The sequence below is a fragment of the Meleagris gallopavo genome, chromosome 11 (genome assembly GCF_000146605.3).
Source record: "Meleagris gallopavo isolate NT-WF06-2002-E0010 breed Aviagen turkey brand Nicholas breeding stock chromosome 11, Turkey_5.1, whole genome shotgun sequence".
Lineage (NCBI taxonomy): Eukaryota > Metazoa > Chordata > Aves > Galliformes > Phasianidae > Meleagris > Meleagris gallopavo.
This window is the reverse complement of record NC_015021.2, coordinates 3650694-3672113: the sequence shown is the minus strand read 5'-3', so window position 1 is coordinate 3672113 and position 21420 is coordinate 3650694. Positions and strand designations below refer to the sequence as shown.

General features: G+C 38.7%; 1 protein-coding gene across 1 annotated transcript in view; it reads left to right on the top strand.

The window, feature by feature from the left end:
* Window positions 1–20461, top strand: part of PCOLCE2 (procollagen C-endopeptidase enhancer 2) — a 20815-nt gene extending 354 nt beyond the window's left edge. The window contains exons 2-9 of the mRNA XM_031555067.1: window positions 414–522; window positions 7989–8244; window positions 9377–9501; window positions 10659–10795; window positions 14783–14937; window positions 17097–17180; window positions 18450–18617; window positions 20168–20461. Coding sequence (XP_031410927.1) covers window positions 414–522; window positions 7989–8244; window positions 9377–9501; window positions 10659–10795; window positions 14783–14937; window positions 17097–17180; window positions 18450–18617; window positions 20168–20304 — 1171 coding nt within the window. The 3' untranslated portion in view covers window positions 20305–20461. The remainder of the gene's footprint in view (window positions 1–413; window positions 523–7988; window positions 8245–9376; window positions 9502–10658; window positions 10796–14782; window positions 14938–17096; window positions 17181–18449; window positions 18618–20167) is intronic.
* The last annotated feature ends 959 nt before the right edge of the window (window positions 20462–21420 follow it).

Here is a 21420-nt window from a genome sequence, read left to right as displayed (position 1 = left end):
GAGCTGCGTGCGGGCGGTTGGCGGCCTCGAGCTGTAGGAAACTGCCTGAGAGCTGCTTTGTTACATGGCTGAGTTCAGGGCATCGTGGGGTGGAATAGATGAGAATTAGTACTTAATTTTATTATCTAAAGACTTGTTAATAATTATTGATAATTAAAACAGCGATTTTCTACAATGCACCACGACCACGCACAGTAGAACATGAGAAAAGGTACCCGTCAAGGCTGTTGCACTGCACACAGTGTCCTTGCTGACATCAGACAGGCAGTGAAAAGTTCGTCTGAAGTTACTGAGAATTTTAAATATTCCAGCTTTGGTTTAAGATTTCAGACTGTCAGCACCCCTTTCTTATTATACAAACAATAAATGAGGTATAGTTAAAAACGAAGTGCTGTTTTTCCTGTTATCCTCAGGCCTACATTTACATGTGGAGGAGTTGTATCGGGAGAGTCGGGGTTCATTGGGAGTGAAGGATTTCCGGGAGTGTACCCTCCAAACAGCAAATGTACCTGGAAGATCACGGTAAGAACTTCTAATCTCACAAAGCCAGGTAATGAATTGCTGTTAATGCCAGTGGTTCGTAGGGGGCAGGAGATGCGTGCAGTAGTGAGCTCAGGAACTCAGTACAGCTCAGCTATCCAGAGCACTTTAGGAGGCTCTGATATATATGATAAGAGTGGCTAAAAGGTGCAGTAAAGAACAGATCTTGTCTACGGTCAGATCAAAATTTCACTGGCTTCCATAGATATGTCTTAACTGTTTTAAAATCAACCCCATTGAGAGCAAACACGTACAGTTCTCAGCACAGAAATCAGCAGTTAGACCAGAATAGTAAAGCAAAGCTTTGAGGCAACATAAAACATCATGAAAAGCAAAACTCATTGGCAAGGAGATGCAGAAGTTTCAAGAAGAAATGAAAATAGCATGAATAGGTTTGCTTGTAGTGTACTCGTAGTAATGCTGTTCTGCCAGGAAGGACAACTGGACTGTGTCACACAGCAAAGCAAAAAGGAAGTGTTGTTACGTTTACCGATGGCCATGGAAAAGCGTAGATTGTGATTTCATATTTTGATGTCGAGATGAGGCTGTAGGGTAGAGGCACTGTACTCACAGACACCATTAGGCAACAAGGCCTGAACAGTTCAGTGCTGGATGTGTCCTAATTCGCAGACTCAGAAAAAGAGATGTGAACAAACAACTTTCCTTTTCCTCGCATCAGTACAAATGGAGCCTTCCACATCTGCCCACCAAATTCCCCTTCCATCTTTTTATGCACAGCTCGCTAAGAGCTCCTGTGACATTCAGCCCTAGAGTATGGACTCTGCAGAAGAAAAAGCAGTATGTAACAAAGTGGTCTTTGTGTTGAAGGGAGCAGTAAAAACGGCCTTAGTTCAAAGCCTGCACTATGGGCCGGTGATGGCAGCCGAACAGGATGTTACAGGGTAATTGTCTCCTGCTACTATAGAGATGCTGACGCAAAGCAGGAGGCATTGATCTGTTTACAGTGTTTGGTTGAAACAGCTCTTGTACCAATGAGTGATGTAATTTTAAACATTGAGTCTGAAGGACAAGGCTATGAAGCTGCAACGGCTGCTTTCTGCACCTTCATGCTGCCTAATTATTAGGGCCGAGTTAAAGGTTACCTTTAATCCATGAAGGGCATTATCCAGACAAGTACGGTATGAGAGGTATGCTTGCAAATAGACTTGCTTCTTGGTGTCTGAGGAGGCTGGGATCTCAGCACTCAGCATGGCCCACCTTGCCATCTGAACAGCAGACGCCACTTCCATTTGGGGTCATAGGCACATGCCTTAAATAGAAGGAAAAATAACCCAAGTTAGTTTACCAACATAAATCGGTATTAGATGTTCAAAAGTTCAGCGCTGAATCTGAAGGATATTCATCTTGATGACAAGAGCATCATTTTTGTTACCATTAAAACTTTCAGAGCATAAATGAAAGCAGCTCCCCTGGAGCTGCCATTCTGCATCTGTTGGAAGTAACGGGAGGACAGTTGGTTGTATTTAATGAGTTCCCAGCATGGTTTCATGGCAGACTTAAAGCTGCTCTTGCCAACAAGATGTGAGCACCCAGGTTAGCCTTACAGGTGTGAGCAGCCTTACCACAAAGCTATAGCAGAGCTATGTCTGCACTCGGGCCTTGTTGAGCATGGGAGGGAAGTCATTGGCTCCTGACATTTCAACACCATCCTCATCCTTACTTTGCAGCTCTGCTGCCATTTGCCCCTGCTTTTCTGGCTGATGTTGTCCTGCCCTCTGTAGCTCACTCAAGATCAGAGAAGCGCTGCATGACTACAGTAGCTGAGGCTTCCTTGTGCCCACACCTCATGCAACTCCAGTTAGACACTGTTCACTCTGCCAAGCAGATATTTTCCCCATGAATTGTGCAGAACACCCTGTCTGTTGGAAGTGCAGGGAGGATGTAGGAAAGGCCTATCAAACTGTGCAGCCTCAGTCTGTAAAAAGAGTGATTTACCAAACTAAAGGAAGATGGTACACTCAAGCATCTGGTTTACCGGAGTTTAAACAACAAATTCCTTTCACCAGATACGCCGAGACTCAAAATAGTTTACAGAAACACCCAAAGAAAAAAGCAAGTTTCACTGCCATGAAGAAATACATGTGCTGCAGTTACTAAGTTAAGCTTCCTCATTTAGCATCTTATCTTGGAAGGAGAGCGAGGCTCTTGCCTCTCCATTTTACTCAATGGCAGTGAGCATCTTCCTGAAACCCACTGTCTGGTGCAGGATCAGGCCAATCTACAAGGCTGGAAGAGATTACTTTCCATCTGGGGCTCAAGAAGCACGAGGCTGTGTTTTCTCAATTAGAGGATCTCATCACCTAGAGAGAAAATCCCCAGCAAGGCATTGACAGCTAATTCATTCTTTAGAAGAAAGCAGGTTTGGAAAATGTATGGGTAATACAGATAAAGCAACGTAGCAGTGTATCAGCTGAAATCCTTCCAACTGGTTTGCTGGAACTAGAAGAGTCTCTCTAACTCAATTATAGTTCTGTTAGTTCAAGAGACTGGGACTTTTTCAGCTGGCTAAAGAAAACAGCTCCTCTATTCTAAGAGCTCTAAGAAGTGTTCAGCACATGCTTGTGGTTCTATTACAACCTTGGCAGACTACCCTGCAGCTTTCAGTTGGCTTTGCTAACAAGTCATTTGTACAGATATTTCCTTTCCTATAGTAACGTATATAGCTTTATCTAAAATGTCACATACGTTTACTTTTAATGCTCTGTAATCCTTCTTGGCTATCACCTCACATAAATATGTCACACAGTCCAACAATCTGGATCACTATCCTGTGTTTTTCTGGCAGACTGCAGTTCTTTTAAAAGTCTTGCAATTTTACATGCAAAAATAATACCGAAGACTGTCAGAGTTATGTAAGGTTATGTTTTTATAGTTCAGGAGCTGTCCCAGCAGATTTGCTGACAATAAACAGAGTCTGAAAATTTTACTTATCAGGGAGGTTGGGAATCTGCCCTTTGTTTTCCCATATAGATGTGCAGCTTCCTGTAGAGAAGGTCTTTCCTCATAGTTGCATGGGCTGCAAATGAACAGTTTAACAGAATCTGGTGGCTTGCCAGGGAGAGCAAACTGATACGAATTTCTTGAATCATTCTTTCTGGCTGAAGAGGATGGAGCTAGAGAACAAGAGACTGGGCTCAAACTGTGGCTCATCCTGGGATGTCATTCCAAGTATCTTTCACATTCATTCTTGGTAGAGACAACTAATGTGTTTAGCTTGAAAATAGCTGATATGTTTTTTCAAGTCTACCTGGGACTGCTATGGCATAACATACAATCAGTATTTTGCTATTAAACATTTACAGTATTGGTTTAAAAATTGGCCAAAATATTTTCTCAGAAAGTTAGTATTTCAGGATTTTTCACCAATAAATGATCATTTCGAAAGCAAATAATCTAAAACAAATAATTCGGAAGAGTGAGATGATTTGGGAATTCTCCCCAGAAACTGGAAGAGGCATAACAATGAAAAAGCTCTTTTTTTCAGTGAGAACAACAACAGGAAAGTAGCTCCATTACTTTAAATGTAAGTAAATTTTAATTAACGTAGCATTAAATACCTGCAATGAATGATAACCAAAAAAGATCTAGTAATCTTATTTTGCAGTAGGTTTCTATATATAAGATAATCGTGCTCATTCCAAGAGGTTAATATCCTACATGGATAATTTATGAAAATTATGCTCTGGAACAACTCTTCCCCAGAATTCACAGAGCACTCTTTTCCTTCAGCTTTCAATAGGAATAATGCAAATTCATGAAAAGAAGCAGCATCCTTCACAGGAGTTCAGTACCATAATATCTGATCCTAAAGAAGTTCAGAGAGTAACATAAGTGAAGTAAAGGGCAGGTAAGGGTCAGTCACCCTCAGTATGACAAGGAGGAGCAGAAGCTGTGGCTCTACCATTGCAAAATACCAGTTGGATGGATAAAACAGAATAATAAGGCACACCCTGCAAGGGAGGCATCACATCATATTCTTCCTTTGACTTCTTTCTCTTTATCTTTCATGTGAGAACTACAAACCCTTCCAATTCCTCCCCTGAGGTATCCCATCTTCATACTGCATCAGGCTCGGATGTGTCTCAAACAAAACTGAATCATGTTGGCCTCTGCTTTCTCCCCTGGGTTTTTCATGGAGCAATATTTGAAATGGCCAAGGATAAACATTGGCAGATTTTAACATGCTGGCTTTCAACATTTTGAAAAGGAAATGGTAGAAATTAAAGAAAAGTATTGTTTTCCAAAAATGCGTGTATTGAGGGTGGGATTCCTTGGGAGTAGCTGCAAACTGGTGTGGCTGTTACCAGATTGTGGAACTGCCATCATCTGCACTCATGTGTGTCATCTGGTCAGCCCACAAACCTGTAATTCCTGCAGCATGGAGGAACACATTTGTTGTTTGTGAATAATGACAAATATTATTAAAATAAGTAATGACAGTAATATATATAAAGTAATGACATTAATATGTAACGTAATGACATTAATATGTAACGTAATGACAGAAAGTAGTACCTGTTATTAAGGAACCCACTTCACATAAATATAAACAACTTTTCTTCTCAAATTTGGCTGAATGTGTGCAAGGATTGTTCTGATAGCTAAGGTCTGCATAGGCTTCTTGTTAAACATTCATGACCATGGGGCTGAATACAACTATGGGGAACAGTCTTGGCCAAGATTAAGTAGACTGAAAGCTAGAGACAATAAAAACTGTTACAAAATATATAAGGTCATGAAGTACAGTATAACACAGTCAGTAGTGAAGAAAGAAGGAAGCATATAACAACGCATAGGATTCCTCTTACCACGAAACAGAAAACCCAAGACTGGAGTGAATGGCAGGCCGGCAATTCAGTCAGGCTGCTTTGCCATCCTCCTCCCTCTCAGTCACTGGTCAGCTGTATGTGCTGGAGTGCCCCACCTGGGGCAGCACAAGGGAGTGGGAAGCCTAGAGAAATGTGTGAGTGCTGCAGAAAAGCAAAAATCCTCTTTCTTACCCCAAAATCAGCTAGCTCCCACATTTCAGCTTCCTTTTCCAAGCTCCTGAAGGGACCAAGTGTCTTCATAGAAGAAATTGAAGCTGAGAAAGTAGGGAAAATCTGATAAGGACTGACAAAACTATTTTCTCTAATATGATGGAGCAGCTCAACTTTCAGAAACAGTGGAAGGAAAAGGGGAAACTCATCAAAGATGAGTAAGTTGTAGCAAAACTGCAAGACGCTGAAAGTATGTAGTGGGAAATGCTGGACAAAGAACTTAGCCTGTGTTAAATTAAAACATGGTGACTTTGAAAGGTCACCTGGTTCCTGTTGTACCAGGATAAAATTAAAAATAACAAGCGTTCCAACTCCAGAAGAGCACACACTATTTTACGCGCAGCTGTTTACTACTTCTGAAAAGAGGATGCTTTTAGTTAACTGCCTATATCTGACTTTATCTGACTAAATTTACGGCCAGCATTTTTCTTTAGTCACACAGAATCTGTAGGATAACTGTAAATAACTTCTGTTCTTCTGAAATGAATCCCACATTCCTCTTAAACTTTTTTTCTGTTAAAATGATACACGCCTTAATGCCTCTCAGTGATCCAGACCAGGAGACAAGTGAAAGCAATAACGAGAGGTTTAGTTACGAGATCAGCAACTCAAGGAGTCATATTGCTTTCACAGAAATTCTTACAAAATGTCCCCACGTCTGTATTTGCCTCATCCTGAATAAATACACATGTGGGTTATTTTCCTGTACAGGGCTTGCTCATTTCAGTAGCACGAGAGCTAAACCTAACATTTGACCTGAAAGTTTTCTAAAACATAGTCATTGTGCTTTGGAATTTCTGGGTAAGATTAGATGAGCTCTGTGGTTTTGATGTACTAGTAGTAGTAGTGGTAATAACATGCGTCAGCACAGGAGAGCTGAATGCATTTTTGGAGAGAACTTTGCACAAGGATTAAAGGAACGTATTCTGACAGTAAATTCTACACAACAACGTGAATGCAGCAGGGCTGATCAGCCAGCATGTATGTGTGCCCTGGGCAGATGTGATCAGCTTGTGCAAAGTCTGCCCTGCAGGATCAGTACCGGCACTGGACATGAAAGTAGCCACAGAAACGAGTAACCTTAATATATAAGCAGCACGTTTTTTTCATTACATTTGGTTATTGCTGCTTTTATTGGTCTCTTCCGTGGGTTAAGAACTCATTTCCATCTATCCTCTTCCATCTGAAAAAGCATTTTTAACAACTGAGAGAATTCAAAGACTTTGACAATTTCATATAGAAACAGTTTAGGTCCAGTTTATCTCAAACTGGTGTTTTTTAAAATGAGTCACTCTTAAGGAAGGAAAAAATTCACAAGCTCTCAAATAGAGTGGTGTAAATATGGACTTACTGCAGATATATTAAGTGTATGTTATGTATTTAAAGCAGAAAATAGCAGTGTCTCAGTAAAACAGGACTGCTGCAATTATTTTAATTGGTAACCACTCTAGTGGACTACAAATTGAGATAATCACATTCTGCCTATCCGAGGTCCCTCTATGCTTTAAAATAGTTTTTCTCTTCTTTCTGTCCTGTTAAGTAGTACTGAGTGCTTGTTAGAATAGTTTTCACTTCTCAGCGTGCTGCTTATGCTCTTAAAAGCTTGCAAATCTATCCTAAGGAACATTCTCCTCCTTGAAAGGAGGACTATCCTCTGTTAATTTACATCCTTGTCAGTACTCTTCCCTCTTTCACAATGCCCACAGATACAGACATATGAGATGTACCCTGTCTTATGTTTACTCAAATGCTTCAGAAAAGAAAATTTTTTTGTATTGAGGACACCCACTAATGGTTCTTTGGAACTCTTTATAGTTTTACACATGTTTTCCAAATGTAAGTGCAGTCTTCAAGCTGAATGAACCTACTCCAAGGTTGCTCAGCATTAGCTATAAAATGTAAGTTATGTAAATAAATAAATAAAACCCTATGAAACCATATGACCAATCAGCAACATAAGAGCAGCCATTTCATTTCCTCAAAATTATAAATGGCTTGTTCCATATTTAAAAGAAAGTACCCCTGTTCATTTCACCCCCTAGCCTCCCTCGGTGACAGGGAGCCGCCTGGCTGAGCACGTACTTTCAGCAGGACTAAGTGAAACCTGCCACACTGAACTGGGAGGTGATGGCACGTAACCAGCTATGAGTATCTGGGTAGAGGGTACTGTGCATCGGGAGGAAGATAATGGCAGCTGAGATGGCCAGAGCTTTATTTTTACAATTGGCCCAATAAGATGTTAAAAACCATTGTTCGGGGGTATAGCTGGCAAAAAGAACTTAATAGGCAAGAGGAGAAGGATGTGAAAATATTCGTGTACACACATCGGATAGGTACGTGCTGTCAGTCACACCTCAAGATCTCTGTCTCCCTCCTTCTCTCTCTCAGGTTCCCGAAGGAAAAGTGGTGGTTCTTTCTTTTAGATACTTAGACCTGGAAAGTGACAATTTGTGCCGATACGATTTTGTGGATATATACAGCGGCCACACCAACGGACAGCGCATCGGGAGGTTCTGTGGTACAGTGAAACCAGGTGCCCTTGTATCCAGCAGCAATAAAATGTTGGTGCAGATGACTTCAGATGCTAATACTGCAGGAAGTGGATTCATTGCAAAGTTTTCTGCAGCAGAACCACATGAAAGAGGTAACCAACAGTTACAGATGTGCTGAAGACGAATTTACGGAGAGCTACACTAACGCTTAAGATGCGGTTTCAGAGGCATTAGGAATTGTGGCGCTCAATGTATTCATTAACTAACTTGCTTAGCAAACAGCAGAGTACAGTTGCTTACCCATACCAGCTCGTTAATCAAAGTGCTAAGGAAGAGAATTGACTGAACTCTAAGAGTTGCAGAAGGGCTGCATCTAGCAGCGATACAGTAATAGCTTGTCAGTAAAATGGCAGATAAAATTCAGCACAGAAAAGTGGAAAACAGTTCCACAAGAGTGTACGAGTCAGCCCTGAAGTCAGGACTGATGTAGAGAAAGCAAATTGGTAACACAGTGGTAATACAGGCGCTGTCACTTCTAATACATAAAGCAAGTGGCTGCAAAGGAAAGGAGAGGACATTTTTTTCTCAGGGAGCTCTTCAAGTGGCTACAGTACCATGCTACACAACATTGGGGGTTGTAAACTTCTATGCTTGTTTAAAAAAATAAGAAAGAAAAACGTATTAGGGACAACTGTAGTCAAAGGCATTAGTTTTTGCTTGGAAATGACAGGAAGGATGTGTCACTGTGCTCTTGGCCTGTCAACCACTCCACTTGAAGGCTTTTGCTACCAGCACAAACGAGAATATAGAGACAACCATGACATGATGAAATCACTTTTATAAAGACTCATAATCCTACTGCAAATAAGAATTACATACCTGGTGCAGGTCTGTGACCTGGGGCTGAGGAGCAGAGGAACGCACCTGCATGCGGTGGGCGCTTGACAGGGCACAGCTCAGGGAACGCTTCCAGTGGGTGTGAGCACTCTGCTCTTCCTGCTGCTATTCACAGGGCTGCTTTTCCCTTCCCCCATCTTTCTCTTCTCTATCTTTGGTGTTTTATGCCCTTTTTTCATGGCATTTTCTCTGAGGAGCTGCCAGCATGCTGCTGGGCCCAGCTGACAGCACTGGGGCTGCTGGAGCCCGCAGTGCCCAGCATGGCGTAGCTCAGCCTCTCCTCACAGATCTCCCTGAGGCCCCAGCAGCACCTGGGCACCGACACACAGCACAGCAAGGTCAGCCCATCGCCCACATTATACCGCACACGATGTGCTGTACTTTCAGGTGACCAGTACTGTGGGGGACGGCTGGAGAAGCCTTCTGGCTCCTTCCAAACACCCAACTGGCCAGAGCGGGACTACCCAGCAGGCGTCACGTGCTCCTGGCACATCGTGGCCCCCAAGAACCAGGTAACGCGCTGCCTTACCCGCACCTCCCTCCCCAGCAGCCACACACAGCGGTGCCACTGTGCCACTCATGCTGCATTTGTGGTAAAAATACTGCCTGGCTGAAACTTGAAGTCAGGGAGGTGAGCAGAGTGCAGGCCCACCTGCACTTCAGTTGTACTCACCTTTCTTATGTGACATGGGGCAGCTGAGAGAACGCGAGAAGCACTAAACACCCTCTCATGCACACTGATAAATTCCCCTGTATTCAATTTCTAGAGCGTCTATGACTGGTGAGGCTTTTAGAGAAGATCTTTTAAAGACAATTTTGTTAATCAACAAAACATCATGCAAAATAAGCTAGGGGAAGTGATCATCTCAGGACCTAACATGATAATGATGGTGATGAATGTTCAGCTTAAGACTATTTGTAGCACTTTCAATTTCACTTCAGTTTGTTATTGAGGTAACCAGGCAGAGCTGGTTCAGCTTATTAAAAGCAGAAACTGTTCTTGATTCTGCTCACAGCACAGGGAATATATTCAGATGAGCCTTACGCAAGGATCTTCAATATATGTTTCATTAGTTTTATCGTTTTATATTTTGAAGGCTTCATCTCATAACATGCTTAGCCAGATGCCTTCAAAGTGCAAGTTCCCATTTTGTTAAGGTCTAAATAGAGCTGAGAACAGAAGAGATAAAGCATGTGTTTGCCACTGAGCTACATATGGCTATAATGTGTTGTTCCCTATGCTGTAGAGCTCATCTTCATTGTAGCTTCACATTTTCTGGTTGTTGCTGAGCAATCTGCTCTTTAACTTGGCACAAAGTCAGAAATCTTGCTCACCAAGCCCATTGGTAGGTTGCTTTTCTTAACTATCTCCAGGTTTTTATATTCCTCTTTTTGTAAAGAGAACTACTCTTAATCACCATTCATGACCACCATCTCTCAAATAAAAATTGAGAACAAAATATTTTATAGAATATTAAGGTCATATTTTGAACTATTTCTCTACTGGAGAGAATTTACATGGATTAAAATATCAAACCCATATTAGGTGGATTGAATAATTCACCATTATAGACAGCAAAAATAAATCGCATCTGAAGAGGCCATTTAGTGTAAGAAGTACTAACTTTGTTATCAAAGTCTTACTAAATTACTTGCACTTTCCCTGCAGCTAATAGAATTAAAGTTTGAGAAGTTTGATGTGGAGAGAGACAACTACTGCAGATATGACTATGTTGCTGTGTTTAATGGTGGGGAAATCAATGATGCTAAAAGAATTGGGAAGTATTGTGGAGACAGTCCACCAGCGTAAGTAACTTTCTGTGATTATGAGCTTCACAGCGCTATGTATTGCTCTGCTAACAGTTCTATACTTGGTTTTTGATTTTTTTTCCTTAATAAGTCATTTTCTACCTTCAATTGCATTTCTAGAAGTTGCTTAATAATATCCATCTCTCCTCAGGTTTTTCCTTTTCCCTGATTTGTCGGTGACTATCCTTGTTTCCAATCCAAGTTCTGTCCTGTCTCTCAAGCCTCGTTAGAGCACTCTCTAGTGATACCCATGCTAATGTTATTGGTATTAGCATGTACATATAATACCAGTATTAATGCTAACTGAATGTTAGCATCACTGTGTTTTGATGACAGATACCAAATTGCAAAGATCCAACTGACCTCCCTAGTCTCTTGGCTCTTTACTCTGCTTCATTCTACCCCCTGCACACACTTCTGCTCATTCCATGGCTGCTCACCAGCCCTTCCACTGAGCAGTGCCCCTTCATGACACATGAACATGTTGGGTACCACCATAGGCTTTCAGCAGCAGCTTAGCTGCCAAATTGCTGATGCCACACTCAGAAAAAATAACCCCAACCCACTCAAACTGCCATCTCGCCCAAAATACCCCCAACATGATCCCTCTGGCTCTGCCTCCCCCCATAAAACACCCCCCCAGCATAGAGGCACCATCAGTATATAAACAGATCTGGCAATAATAGATCATAATTATTTAAAAAGTGTATAAATTTTCTTGTGTGAGGCTAATAATTTTTAGCTTTTTTTTTTTTCCCTCCACATAATACCTCTTCCATTAAGCCTTTTAAAAAGGAGTAGCTTTTCAGAATGAAGAGGATATACAAGCTAGTAAAAATAATGTAAGCATGTGAATAGAATTAAGTCTCAGAAGTGACAGCTAGTTTGATTCCCAAGAGCAACTGCGATAGGGAAGGAGGTACATGCATCAGTCTTCCTAGGGACAGTGTGCTGGGCTGAGATTTACTGTGAGGTTTTTGCAGTTTTGGTTGGATGTTTTTCTAAGGTTACACAGTATATCCTCTGGAGACAAGAGGGTAGGCAGACATTCTGCAGAATTCTTACAGACTTTTCTTCTCCATGCAACAGCTTCACTCTCTCTTGCTATTTTTGATCATTACCTAATAGCAGGACAGTCCTAGAAATAAAGAGAGTAAGCTTAGCCTTACAAAAATTTATTAGAAGTTTGGTAAGGATTTAATTAAGGGTAGGTAGGGGTGCACCTGGAATATAGTCTTCAGTTTCCTTCAGCCACCTTAAGCTTTTGGTGTTAAACTTTCCTAAGTTTCCCTTTGAAAAAGATGCATCTTTTGAGGCTTAAAGTTCAGTGCAGCCTTCTTGTAGTTCAGTTAAATACTGAAATACTAGAAGATAATGACACTACAGTGCTACTGGAAGAATGTTCTTTAGGTGCTAGCTACTTCAGGCCATTAAAAGGATGTAAGAGACTAAGTGTTAGCTACAGTTACACACAATCACTTCTTTGTTTGTAGGAAGAACTTCAGTAGTAGAACTATCTTTCCGTATTGCCTCCAACAGCAAAGCTGTGAGATGGAGGAAGACTGCGCAAGGCAGTTAGTATTAAGGAGTCCACAAAACAAGAGCACAGAGTCTAGTTTTACTGTACGTATGTTGTGACATTGCAGACTTTTTCCAACTCAGGTAAGAACTGAACTTGACAAGATCTTATCCTTCCCTTGATTCTCAAAAGGCAGCAGAGAACAACACCCCTTAAAAATGAAGCTGGTGGCCTCCAGTCCCTGGAATGTAGTCGCTTCATTCCAGCTAAGAGCTACGCCAGCTGCACAAGTACATTTTGAACCATTGGGATCTGATCTTGGCTGACAAGGCAGTGCAGAAGAAAGAAGTGCCAGTTAATCCATAAGAGGTGGCCAGAAGTAGCTTCCTAAACCACCTCTCAGCTGTGGCTCAGCATCTATTCCCAAAGCAGGTCAAAGCTGTACACTGGTCTGCCAAAGTTCTAGTGGGCTTCACAACATAGACATTTTAGTATGGACTTTGTGCAACAGGCAAATAAGGGCAGAAGTCTGGGCTCAGACCCAGGCCACATAGCTTAGAGATGAGATTTCCTGTTACAGAATGTTAGAAGTGTACTGACAGCCAATTTTAGGACAGCACTGCTTACTAACCTGATCCAATAAAGAGCTTCAGCACGGTCACTTTCCCTTGTTGAGTGATATATAGACAACTTATGTATTTAGTGACAAGAAGCAAGTGTGTCTCCTGGGGGTTTTCCACTAGCTGCAAAATGCTCACCATAGTTTACCAGAAACCAAACTCCTGTAGCAAAAGAAAAGCAAACCATGATATGTAAACTGAATAATGAAGGAAGACTTCTATAAAGAGTATTAGCTGCCTAACACAGCAATTATGCAAGTTGAAATTCACTAATAAGCAGTTACAAATAATGTAACATGGCATTCTGAAACAGAAACAGAATAAAGTGAATACCTTGAACTTATTTGATGGTTACAAAGATGAACCCAGATCCTACTGTAGACCAGCTAACATACAGTATAACCACATATCTGATTCCTAATTACAATTAGTATGAAATATAAATGAATAGTACGTGTAATAACATTTTATTAGGAGAAAAAAAAAAGAAAAAACCAAACAGCAACAAAACCAGCACTTGAGATTAAAAAAAGACACTTAAAAAAATATACAGGTCCAATTTTTCAGATTGTTTGGCTTTTTATATCTAGTATTCAGCAAGCGGAACAAAGTTTTCCTACAGCTGGTAAGTACCCTCCTAATTCCAAAGCCTTTATCAGTGCTGTGGTAAGAAAATTACAGTCTGTGCATTTACCACAGCAACAGTAAGTCTACAGAATTTCAGATAATTATGCACTTTAGTGTCAGATTCAGCCCCTAGCAAGCTGACTTCTGTAATACCTGCTGAAAAGGAAAAGAAAAAAAGAGATGATCATAAGTTTTTCCAGGTATAAGGTGTTAGAAAGTGTTATGAAAAGTTCTGAAGAACTTCTGCCCAAAGCTCATGAACACTATCACAAATTCTGGAAAGATGCAAGAGGATCATTTTAGTGAAAATACATCTTACAACCATTTTCTACTTTCTTCTCTCAAGTTCTGTCTGCCTCTATATTCATTTTCCTTCTTTCCAAACAAAATGTGGTCTTGCTTGAAAAAATGGGTGTTCATAGATATTAATTGATACTGAGACAAGGTCTGTGGAATGCTTAAAGGAATGAGCATTGTGCTCCTTTGCTAGAGTTGCATGCTATACAATTTTCTCTAGTGGAAGTCTTCAACAAAGTCTACATCCAGGCTTACTTAGCATCACAGTAGATACTACAGTGTATGAACTAAAAACTAATACACTGACAAGCACTTGTTTATGACATTTCAAATCCTAACAAAATAACACCACTAGCTCTGTAAGGCCTCACTAATAAAAATCCAATTTCTGGTAAAATACAGCCACACAGAAGTAGCAAAATATTTTTAGTTATTTTATTGAAGAATTTCAGAGTTCCACATCAAATTCATTTCCATCAGATCTTCCAAACACATAATGTATTTTCCATTAAATAAAAACGAACTGAAACCCCAAAACATTTACTCAACTCTGCTACATACTGAGGATTCCTTTAACATATTTTCTCACTGTATTAACCTATCCCCATGGAATGAAATTCCACAGAAGTGAAGTTTGCAGTGAAGTCACACAGAAGAATTTAAAGATATTTATACTGACATAACCCTCAGGAATCAGAGGTTTTCGTGATTCAACAGAATGAGTTTCACAGTCACAGCATCAGTGTCGGACATGCTAGCAAAAGGAGCATGTATTCTAGCAGTAGTCTAGGGGCAGATATTGCATTTACATCAATAATAAACTCGAAGCGCAATCTGTTTTCTTTTGTGTAAGAATGCTATTCATGTTTTTTTAGTTTTGACATTAAAGCTAATAAAAGTTATTTTGTTTTTCTATTCCAGGCCTATTCTATCTGAGAAAAATGAGTTGTTCATTCAGTTTTTATCTGATTTAAGTTTAACAGCTGATGGTTTTATTGGCCATTATAAATTTAGACCAAAAAAGTTACCCACAACTACAGTTCCACCTACTACCACAACAATCCCTGCTACATCAGGTAAGTTTTTTTGACTTTATTTGATTATAAAACTAATTTATTCCAGGAAGAGAGGGTTAGAAAAATGTAACATGAAGCATATTAAAATCAGTTTTGTGGTTTGTTAGTGCTTAAAATGTTGAAGGAATTAATTAAAAATTAATATACTCAAGAGAGCATGTAGAATCTACTTAATATTATTAATAGGAAATCTCTCCAGTTCACTGTAACAGTTACTTCAGATAAGAGAATATTATCATCATCTCTTCTCAGAATTTTGACAGCTTATGAGCAAATATCTTTTACCAAATTCCACCGAATAATGAGCAATTACTGTTTTCTTTTTATAGGAAGGTCCACATATTACAATAAGTAATTTTATTTTTAAAAAAAGTTCTTCCAGACAAGCTAATTTGTAAATGTTTGCCCGTATTTCTCTTTGTTTAGTTATTAAGATTAAGCAACATTGCTATTTAAACCATCTGAGCCCTCTTCACATTTTCTGAGCGTCCTATCAACATACCTTCTCTCAGAATTGTGTTTATTCAAAAATGTTCAGGGGCAGAAATTTATCACGAAATATGTCAGACTAAAAATAAGCTCCTTTTATATTTAAGATGAAACAGCACATATGAAAGATCAAAGGCGTTTTGGCAAGGCCTTCAGAGAAATCCTATTGCTGAGGTTCTGAAGTTTCCATAACCTGAATGAGAGGTTTAAGATACAGTTATAGCACAAAACCAAATTATTTATGATGTTTGGCAGCACAACCTAATTTGTACTTAAAACACATCAGAAGTCAGGACAGTAATGGCTTTCCAGAAGAAAACAAAGAAGCTGCAGCGCTTAAATACTGAAAGATATTTAAAATAGATTTAAAAAAGCAGTATAAAAATGAAATCTTAGTGAACTGCAAATCATCCTGATAGAACTGATAGTTTGATAATAAATAATTCAGCTCTTTTTAGTTATAAAGCACTTCATAAAGTTGTTACTTCCAACATTTGGTCTCAGTTAATCCATGCTGTCACCTGTCTCATGCTGCAGCCTTTCTATAGAGGCCTATCGAATACCAAATGAAGATCACATTAAGATGAAACAAAACAACAACAGAAATCCCACATCACTAAACGTGGTTCAAGTATTAAACTTGAGATTCAAAAGGCAGAATAGCAAATAAGAAGATCTAACCATCATGGACCTGCACTGAAGACAAAATTTCAGCATCATTCATTTGAATTTTAGAAATCTTATTTTTGAACCAATTTATACTACTAGAAGAGAAGTAGAAATATAAATAATAACTGGTTGGAAAATTGGCCAGAAGCTCTTTTTCAGAAAGAATAGGCTGAGTAAGACTTCTGCAAAATACTTCATTCTAAAGGGAAAAAAAAAAGCAAAGATTCTTCACAACTATTTTTGGGCATTTTTGTTTATTTTTAAATAAATCCATTTATATAAGTTGTCTGGGTTTATTACTGTTTTTAATCTCTCCATCTCTCAATCTCAAACATCCCAATAATTTGAATAACCTGAAAAAAGTTCAGAGACTGTTAATGTCCACTCCAATGGTAGGCAGGAAAGGAGAGAGGGGGAGTGTATTTACTTGTCTTTAAACAAAGCACTCAGCTTCAGAAAGAAAATGTAAGTCAGTGCGAAGCAGCTGTTGGCCTCTAATACTAAGATCTTCACACATTCTATTGTGTTTCAATATGCCATCTGTCAGAATTACACAGAACTACATATCGTGAAGCAATGCAAAAACTTCAGAGAAAAAGGTAGGGATTTGAACTCTGCTCTCTTTCATCACAGTACAGTAATTTCAGATATAAGTCCTCCCACTCTCTCTGAAGTAAGCATTACCATAATAATAAGACTTCAGTGTACAACTATGGCTCTAGAGCAATAGGCAACACCACTACGAACTTGCACATTTAAGATCACACTACAATCAAATGTGAATGTTCTGTAAGAAATCCCACTGTATAATGCCATCAATATACAAACGTAGCTGGAACACATGGAAAGACGACTGGAGGTGATGTCAGAAAAAGGGGACCCATCATTATTGTGATACTCATCCCTTGCATTACCAGATCTACTTAGCATGTATATGTTTTTAAGCATGCTACTTGCGTTTGTTTGAAAGTATCTTTTAATTTCTTCTTTGTTCTTCAAAGTTTCGAAACCTACAGTTGCCCTCTGCCAGCAAAAGTGTAAGAGGAGTGGGACTCTAGAAAGCAATTATTGTTCAAGCAACTTTGGTAAGAAAGCAAAGCTTGTTTCTTTTTAATTAATCATTGCTTGGAAATGTATGTTTACACTGCTGGGAGTTTTACCAGATGTAGTTATGAATGTATTGGTGATATTTTTACATCCTCTTACACGTGTATCTGACATTAGCATGCCTATCACTCAAAACACTGGAAATACTCCCAAAAGAGGCACTGCATGTATGATTGAAACAAATATATTTGCTCTGTCTAAAAATCACATCACTTAATATAGGTCAGCCTCCGATAGGAAATACTGATTCAATTACTGTATTGTCATCTCATTTGTCTGTAATCAGGGAATTTTACGCCACATTTTATGCCATACCTGCTGGCTATTTCACAATTCAGTCTATGGATTCCCAAAACATTTTTAAGACTTCAGAAAGCATGGAAGCTTAAAAGTGCTGCTTTCCATGCTCAATCACTGATACAGCAAACTGGGAGCTTCTTTGACCCCTTATAACCTTTATTACCTTATACCATCATTGATGGAACAGCTTAATCCCTTGTACAATCAATAGGTGTAGAAACAATAGGCGTACGCATCTTAGGCTAAGTAGGATTATCATGGTGGAAAGATAATAAATGAAGAATGCTCACCAGTGTTGTAGGCTTACAATAATCTGGATCTCTCTCCAGAAAGAGATCCTTCCTCAGTGGCAGTCAGCAATTAAATGGGATCTAGGAGCTGAATTGCCTTCAGCTGTGCTCCCACTGCTGACTCATTGCTTGCCTCAGGTGGTCAATCAGAGGTTCAGGCCATGATCAACAGTTCCCATACAATTCCCTCACAACTTAATCTAATTATCTCTAATTTTAGCAAGAGGTAGCCTGCTGTTTCAGGAAAGCAGGGGCAGCTTTGTATCATTTTGCTAGAAAAACAGTTTAGGGTTGTAACTCTACCCTGAAGCAGAATGTAGTCACTGTACCATGACCTCCTCACCACTCTCCACCATCAGCCTTGTTTAATACACAACCAGTACAGGCTTGTCCAACATCAGAACAAGCAGGAAGAAAAATCTTACTGACCACACCTCAGCTGTTGTGGCTGACAGTCACTGCCACTATACAAAACTTGATTTTTCTCCCTTGGCACTGGGGTAATAAGTCACTTTTATTCTTAACTTTTGCCAAATTACTGATGACACCCACCTTTCCAGTACTGTTTGCATCATTTTTAAGAGCAAATATGCTTGTTTCTATAGTCCATCAAATTATAAAAAACAATTAAAATGTAACAATTGTAATTTCTTCTAGTAATAACTGGAACTGTAATCTCAACAACAACACGGGCTGGAAGCTTGCATGCAACAATATCAATCATTAATGTATACAAGGAGGGAAACTTAGCAATACAACAAGCAGGAAAGAATATGAGTGCTAAGATTATTGTAATATGTAAGCAGTGTCCTCTCATCAGAAGAGGTAAGTACAGCCAAATAACTGCTTTGTGTTTTTGTAAAAGACAACAGTTTTGAAAACTGCAGTCTGAAATACAACCACAAATATCAGTAAAATTACAGTAATTGATTCTATAATCAGCTACTTGTATCAATTTAAAATACAAAAAAACGTACAGACTTATATTGCATTCTTCAATTTTATAAATAAAGTATTAGGCTTACTTAGAAAAAGGGACTTTGAAAAGCTGTTTTAAAAACTCACGTGATATAAAGTCTGATTTTGCTCGCTCAGATGAAACTTTGTTCTATTTTGTTTTTACATATGTAAAATACATGTATGTATTTTGGATCATATGCAGTTAATCAGAGTGGAAAAACAAAATCATAACTTGATTCAAAACTTGAAAGAGCAGTATGTGACAGCAAATGAAAATTTAACTACTGCTGCTGCTTCTCTCCTATATACCTTTACCTATTCTACATTTGCTAGTATTTCTATAGCTATCAAACTGTTATATAGAGTGGAACAAAGATTTCCAGTTAAGTATAACAAAGGCTACTTATATGATTGTAAGAAATATACTCTCTCATTAAAGTAACTAAGCAAGAAATAAAATAGTAGTCAGGTCTGCTTCCTGAATAAACAACAGGTAGAACAGGAGAACATAGAGAAATAGCAGGAAACAGTCAAAATAATTTAATAAGCATCCAAAAAGACCCTATTGCTTGCTGATACTTAAGTATGTAACTTCTAAGTGGGCAGTATCAAAGTGAGCATCCTTGTCAGAAACTTGCTTTTGCTTTTACCTTTGTTTCTTCAGAAATCAGACATCTGTCTGGGAAAAAGAAGAGTATCCTTGGAACAAATTGTCTCCTTCTAGGCAGACTGGGTCCAAACCACACACTTCAGTTTCTCTACTTAAATATTCTACCTATGAATTATTTAATAGCCATTGCTTAATATCTAAACTTTCTACATTTCTGTTTAACACCCTACAACATGACTCTTTCCTGTCTGAGGCCTTGCAGATCTCTAACTCTTCTAAGCCATGCAAATACTGAAATCCATCTGATTGCTTCAAAGTTAGGGCTTATCACACAGCAAGCCCACCTTGCTTACCTGACTGCCACTCTGTATTCCTAGACTATATTTATGCCATTGAGGAAGGAAAAGGGCATGAAAAGACTAAAGAACATTACACTACAAGCTGAGCATATGAGAAAATATCCAAAAATTAATGAGATGCATTCTTCTACAGATGTTAGTAATTGATTGATCCAGTGTTTATTCTGCATTTTTAATGTTTATTAAATACAGACTGTCAAATGAATGTGAAAAACATCTGCAATATATTTAGCCATACAATAGATACGTATTTAGCTATAGACCTACTTGATTTTTATGTAATTGTAGTCCATTACATAAGTACAAAATGGATAAGGAAGTATATATATGCCTTGGGCAGGAAGGAAAACACAGTAAAGACATTGGCAACAGAATATAGACCACAGAGAACTCTGCTTACCGAACCACTTATTGAAGTTTTGAAGGCCTGTAACTCTCTTTTGTAGGTTTGAATTACATCATCATGGGCCAGGTAGAAGAAGACGGCAGAGGCAAAATCTTTCCGAACAGTTTTGTCATGAGTTTTAAGACTAAGAACCAAAAGATCCTGAATGCCTTGAAAAACAAAACATGTTATAACTAAACTCTGCATCTGCATTTTATCATTTCTCTTGGAAAATAATTTTCACTTAGTTTAAGTCACAAAGACACAACCACCAACGCTATGACCGTGGTCACCCTTTCCACACTTCTTCCATCCCAGCCACCAAAGCACTATCCTGACACAAAATTACAAACCCTAAATCTTAAAAGTTGAAGATCTGCAGCACAACCTTCTGATTTGAAATGCACCAAATTTATAATTTGGTTAATTTATAATTGTCCATTTTTTAAGGCGTATATATGTAAAATAAGAATTTTAAGTGCAATATTTATAGTAACTCATTTTAACACTGCTTTTTTTCTTTTAAGTTGTTTTATTACATAGATTCTTGCATTATTATCTGTGCTTAATAAAATATTTTAAGATTAAATCATGAACCAACTAGTATTTCATTATGTATGAGTAGGGCAGACTAAACATCAAAATTATTTTTTTATTATTTACATGTTTTTGATGTTCTGGGTCTTGCATAGTATGACTGACACTGTACCTTCTTGATGATTAAGGGACTGAATTTTCTTCCATGGAAGCCAGCGAATCACTGATTTGACTAGAACCTGCATTTACTTTTCAACTGTTCAACAGTACCATGCTTTTTTCTACTTATGACCATGCTATACTAAGTAATGTCACTAATTAAGTTCTGTAAGGTAATCATGGAAGAGGACAGAAGTAATTAATTCAGTGGCAGTAAAATACACATGCAAATGAAACTTTTTTTTTTTTAAATGAAAATTTTTGTCTCCACTGTAAAAGACAATACAGCAATACTCAGTCTGGCACCACTAGTGTAAATAGTAGAATGTATGTCTAGAGAGATTTGTCACATTTTCTGTTGTATAGAGTCAGATGTTATTCTGAAACTGAAAGGCTAAATAACCAAAAAAAAGAATAAAACTGGATTATAGGTAACGATTAATACTGAGAAATTGAACAGTTTGATCAAAAACATATGAAACTGGGTAAAACAGGAAACTAAAAAAAATGAAATGGAACAGAATCATGGATCCATTTAAGTACTTGTTTTCCTTGTGTGTAAATACGATATCAGAGTTCTTTTGATAATCTGTGACCATGTAGAGGAAACTGCAATGA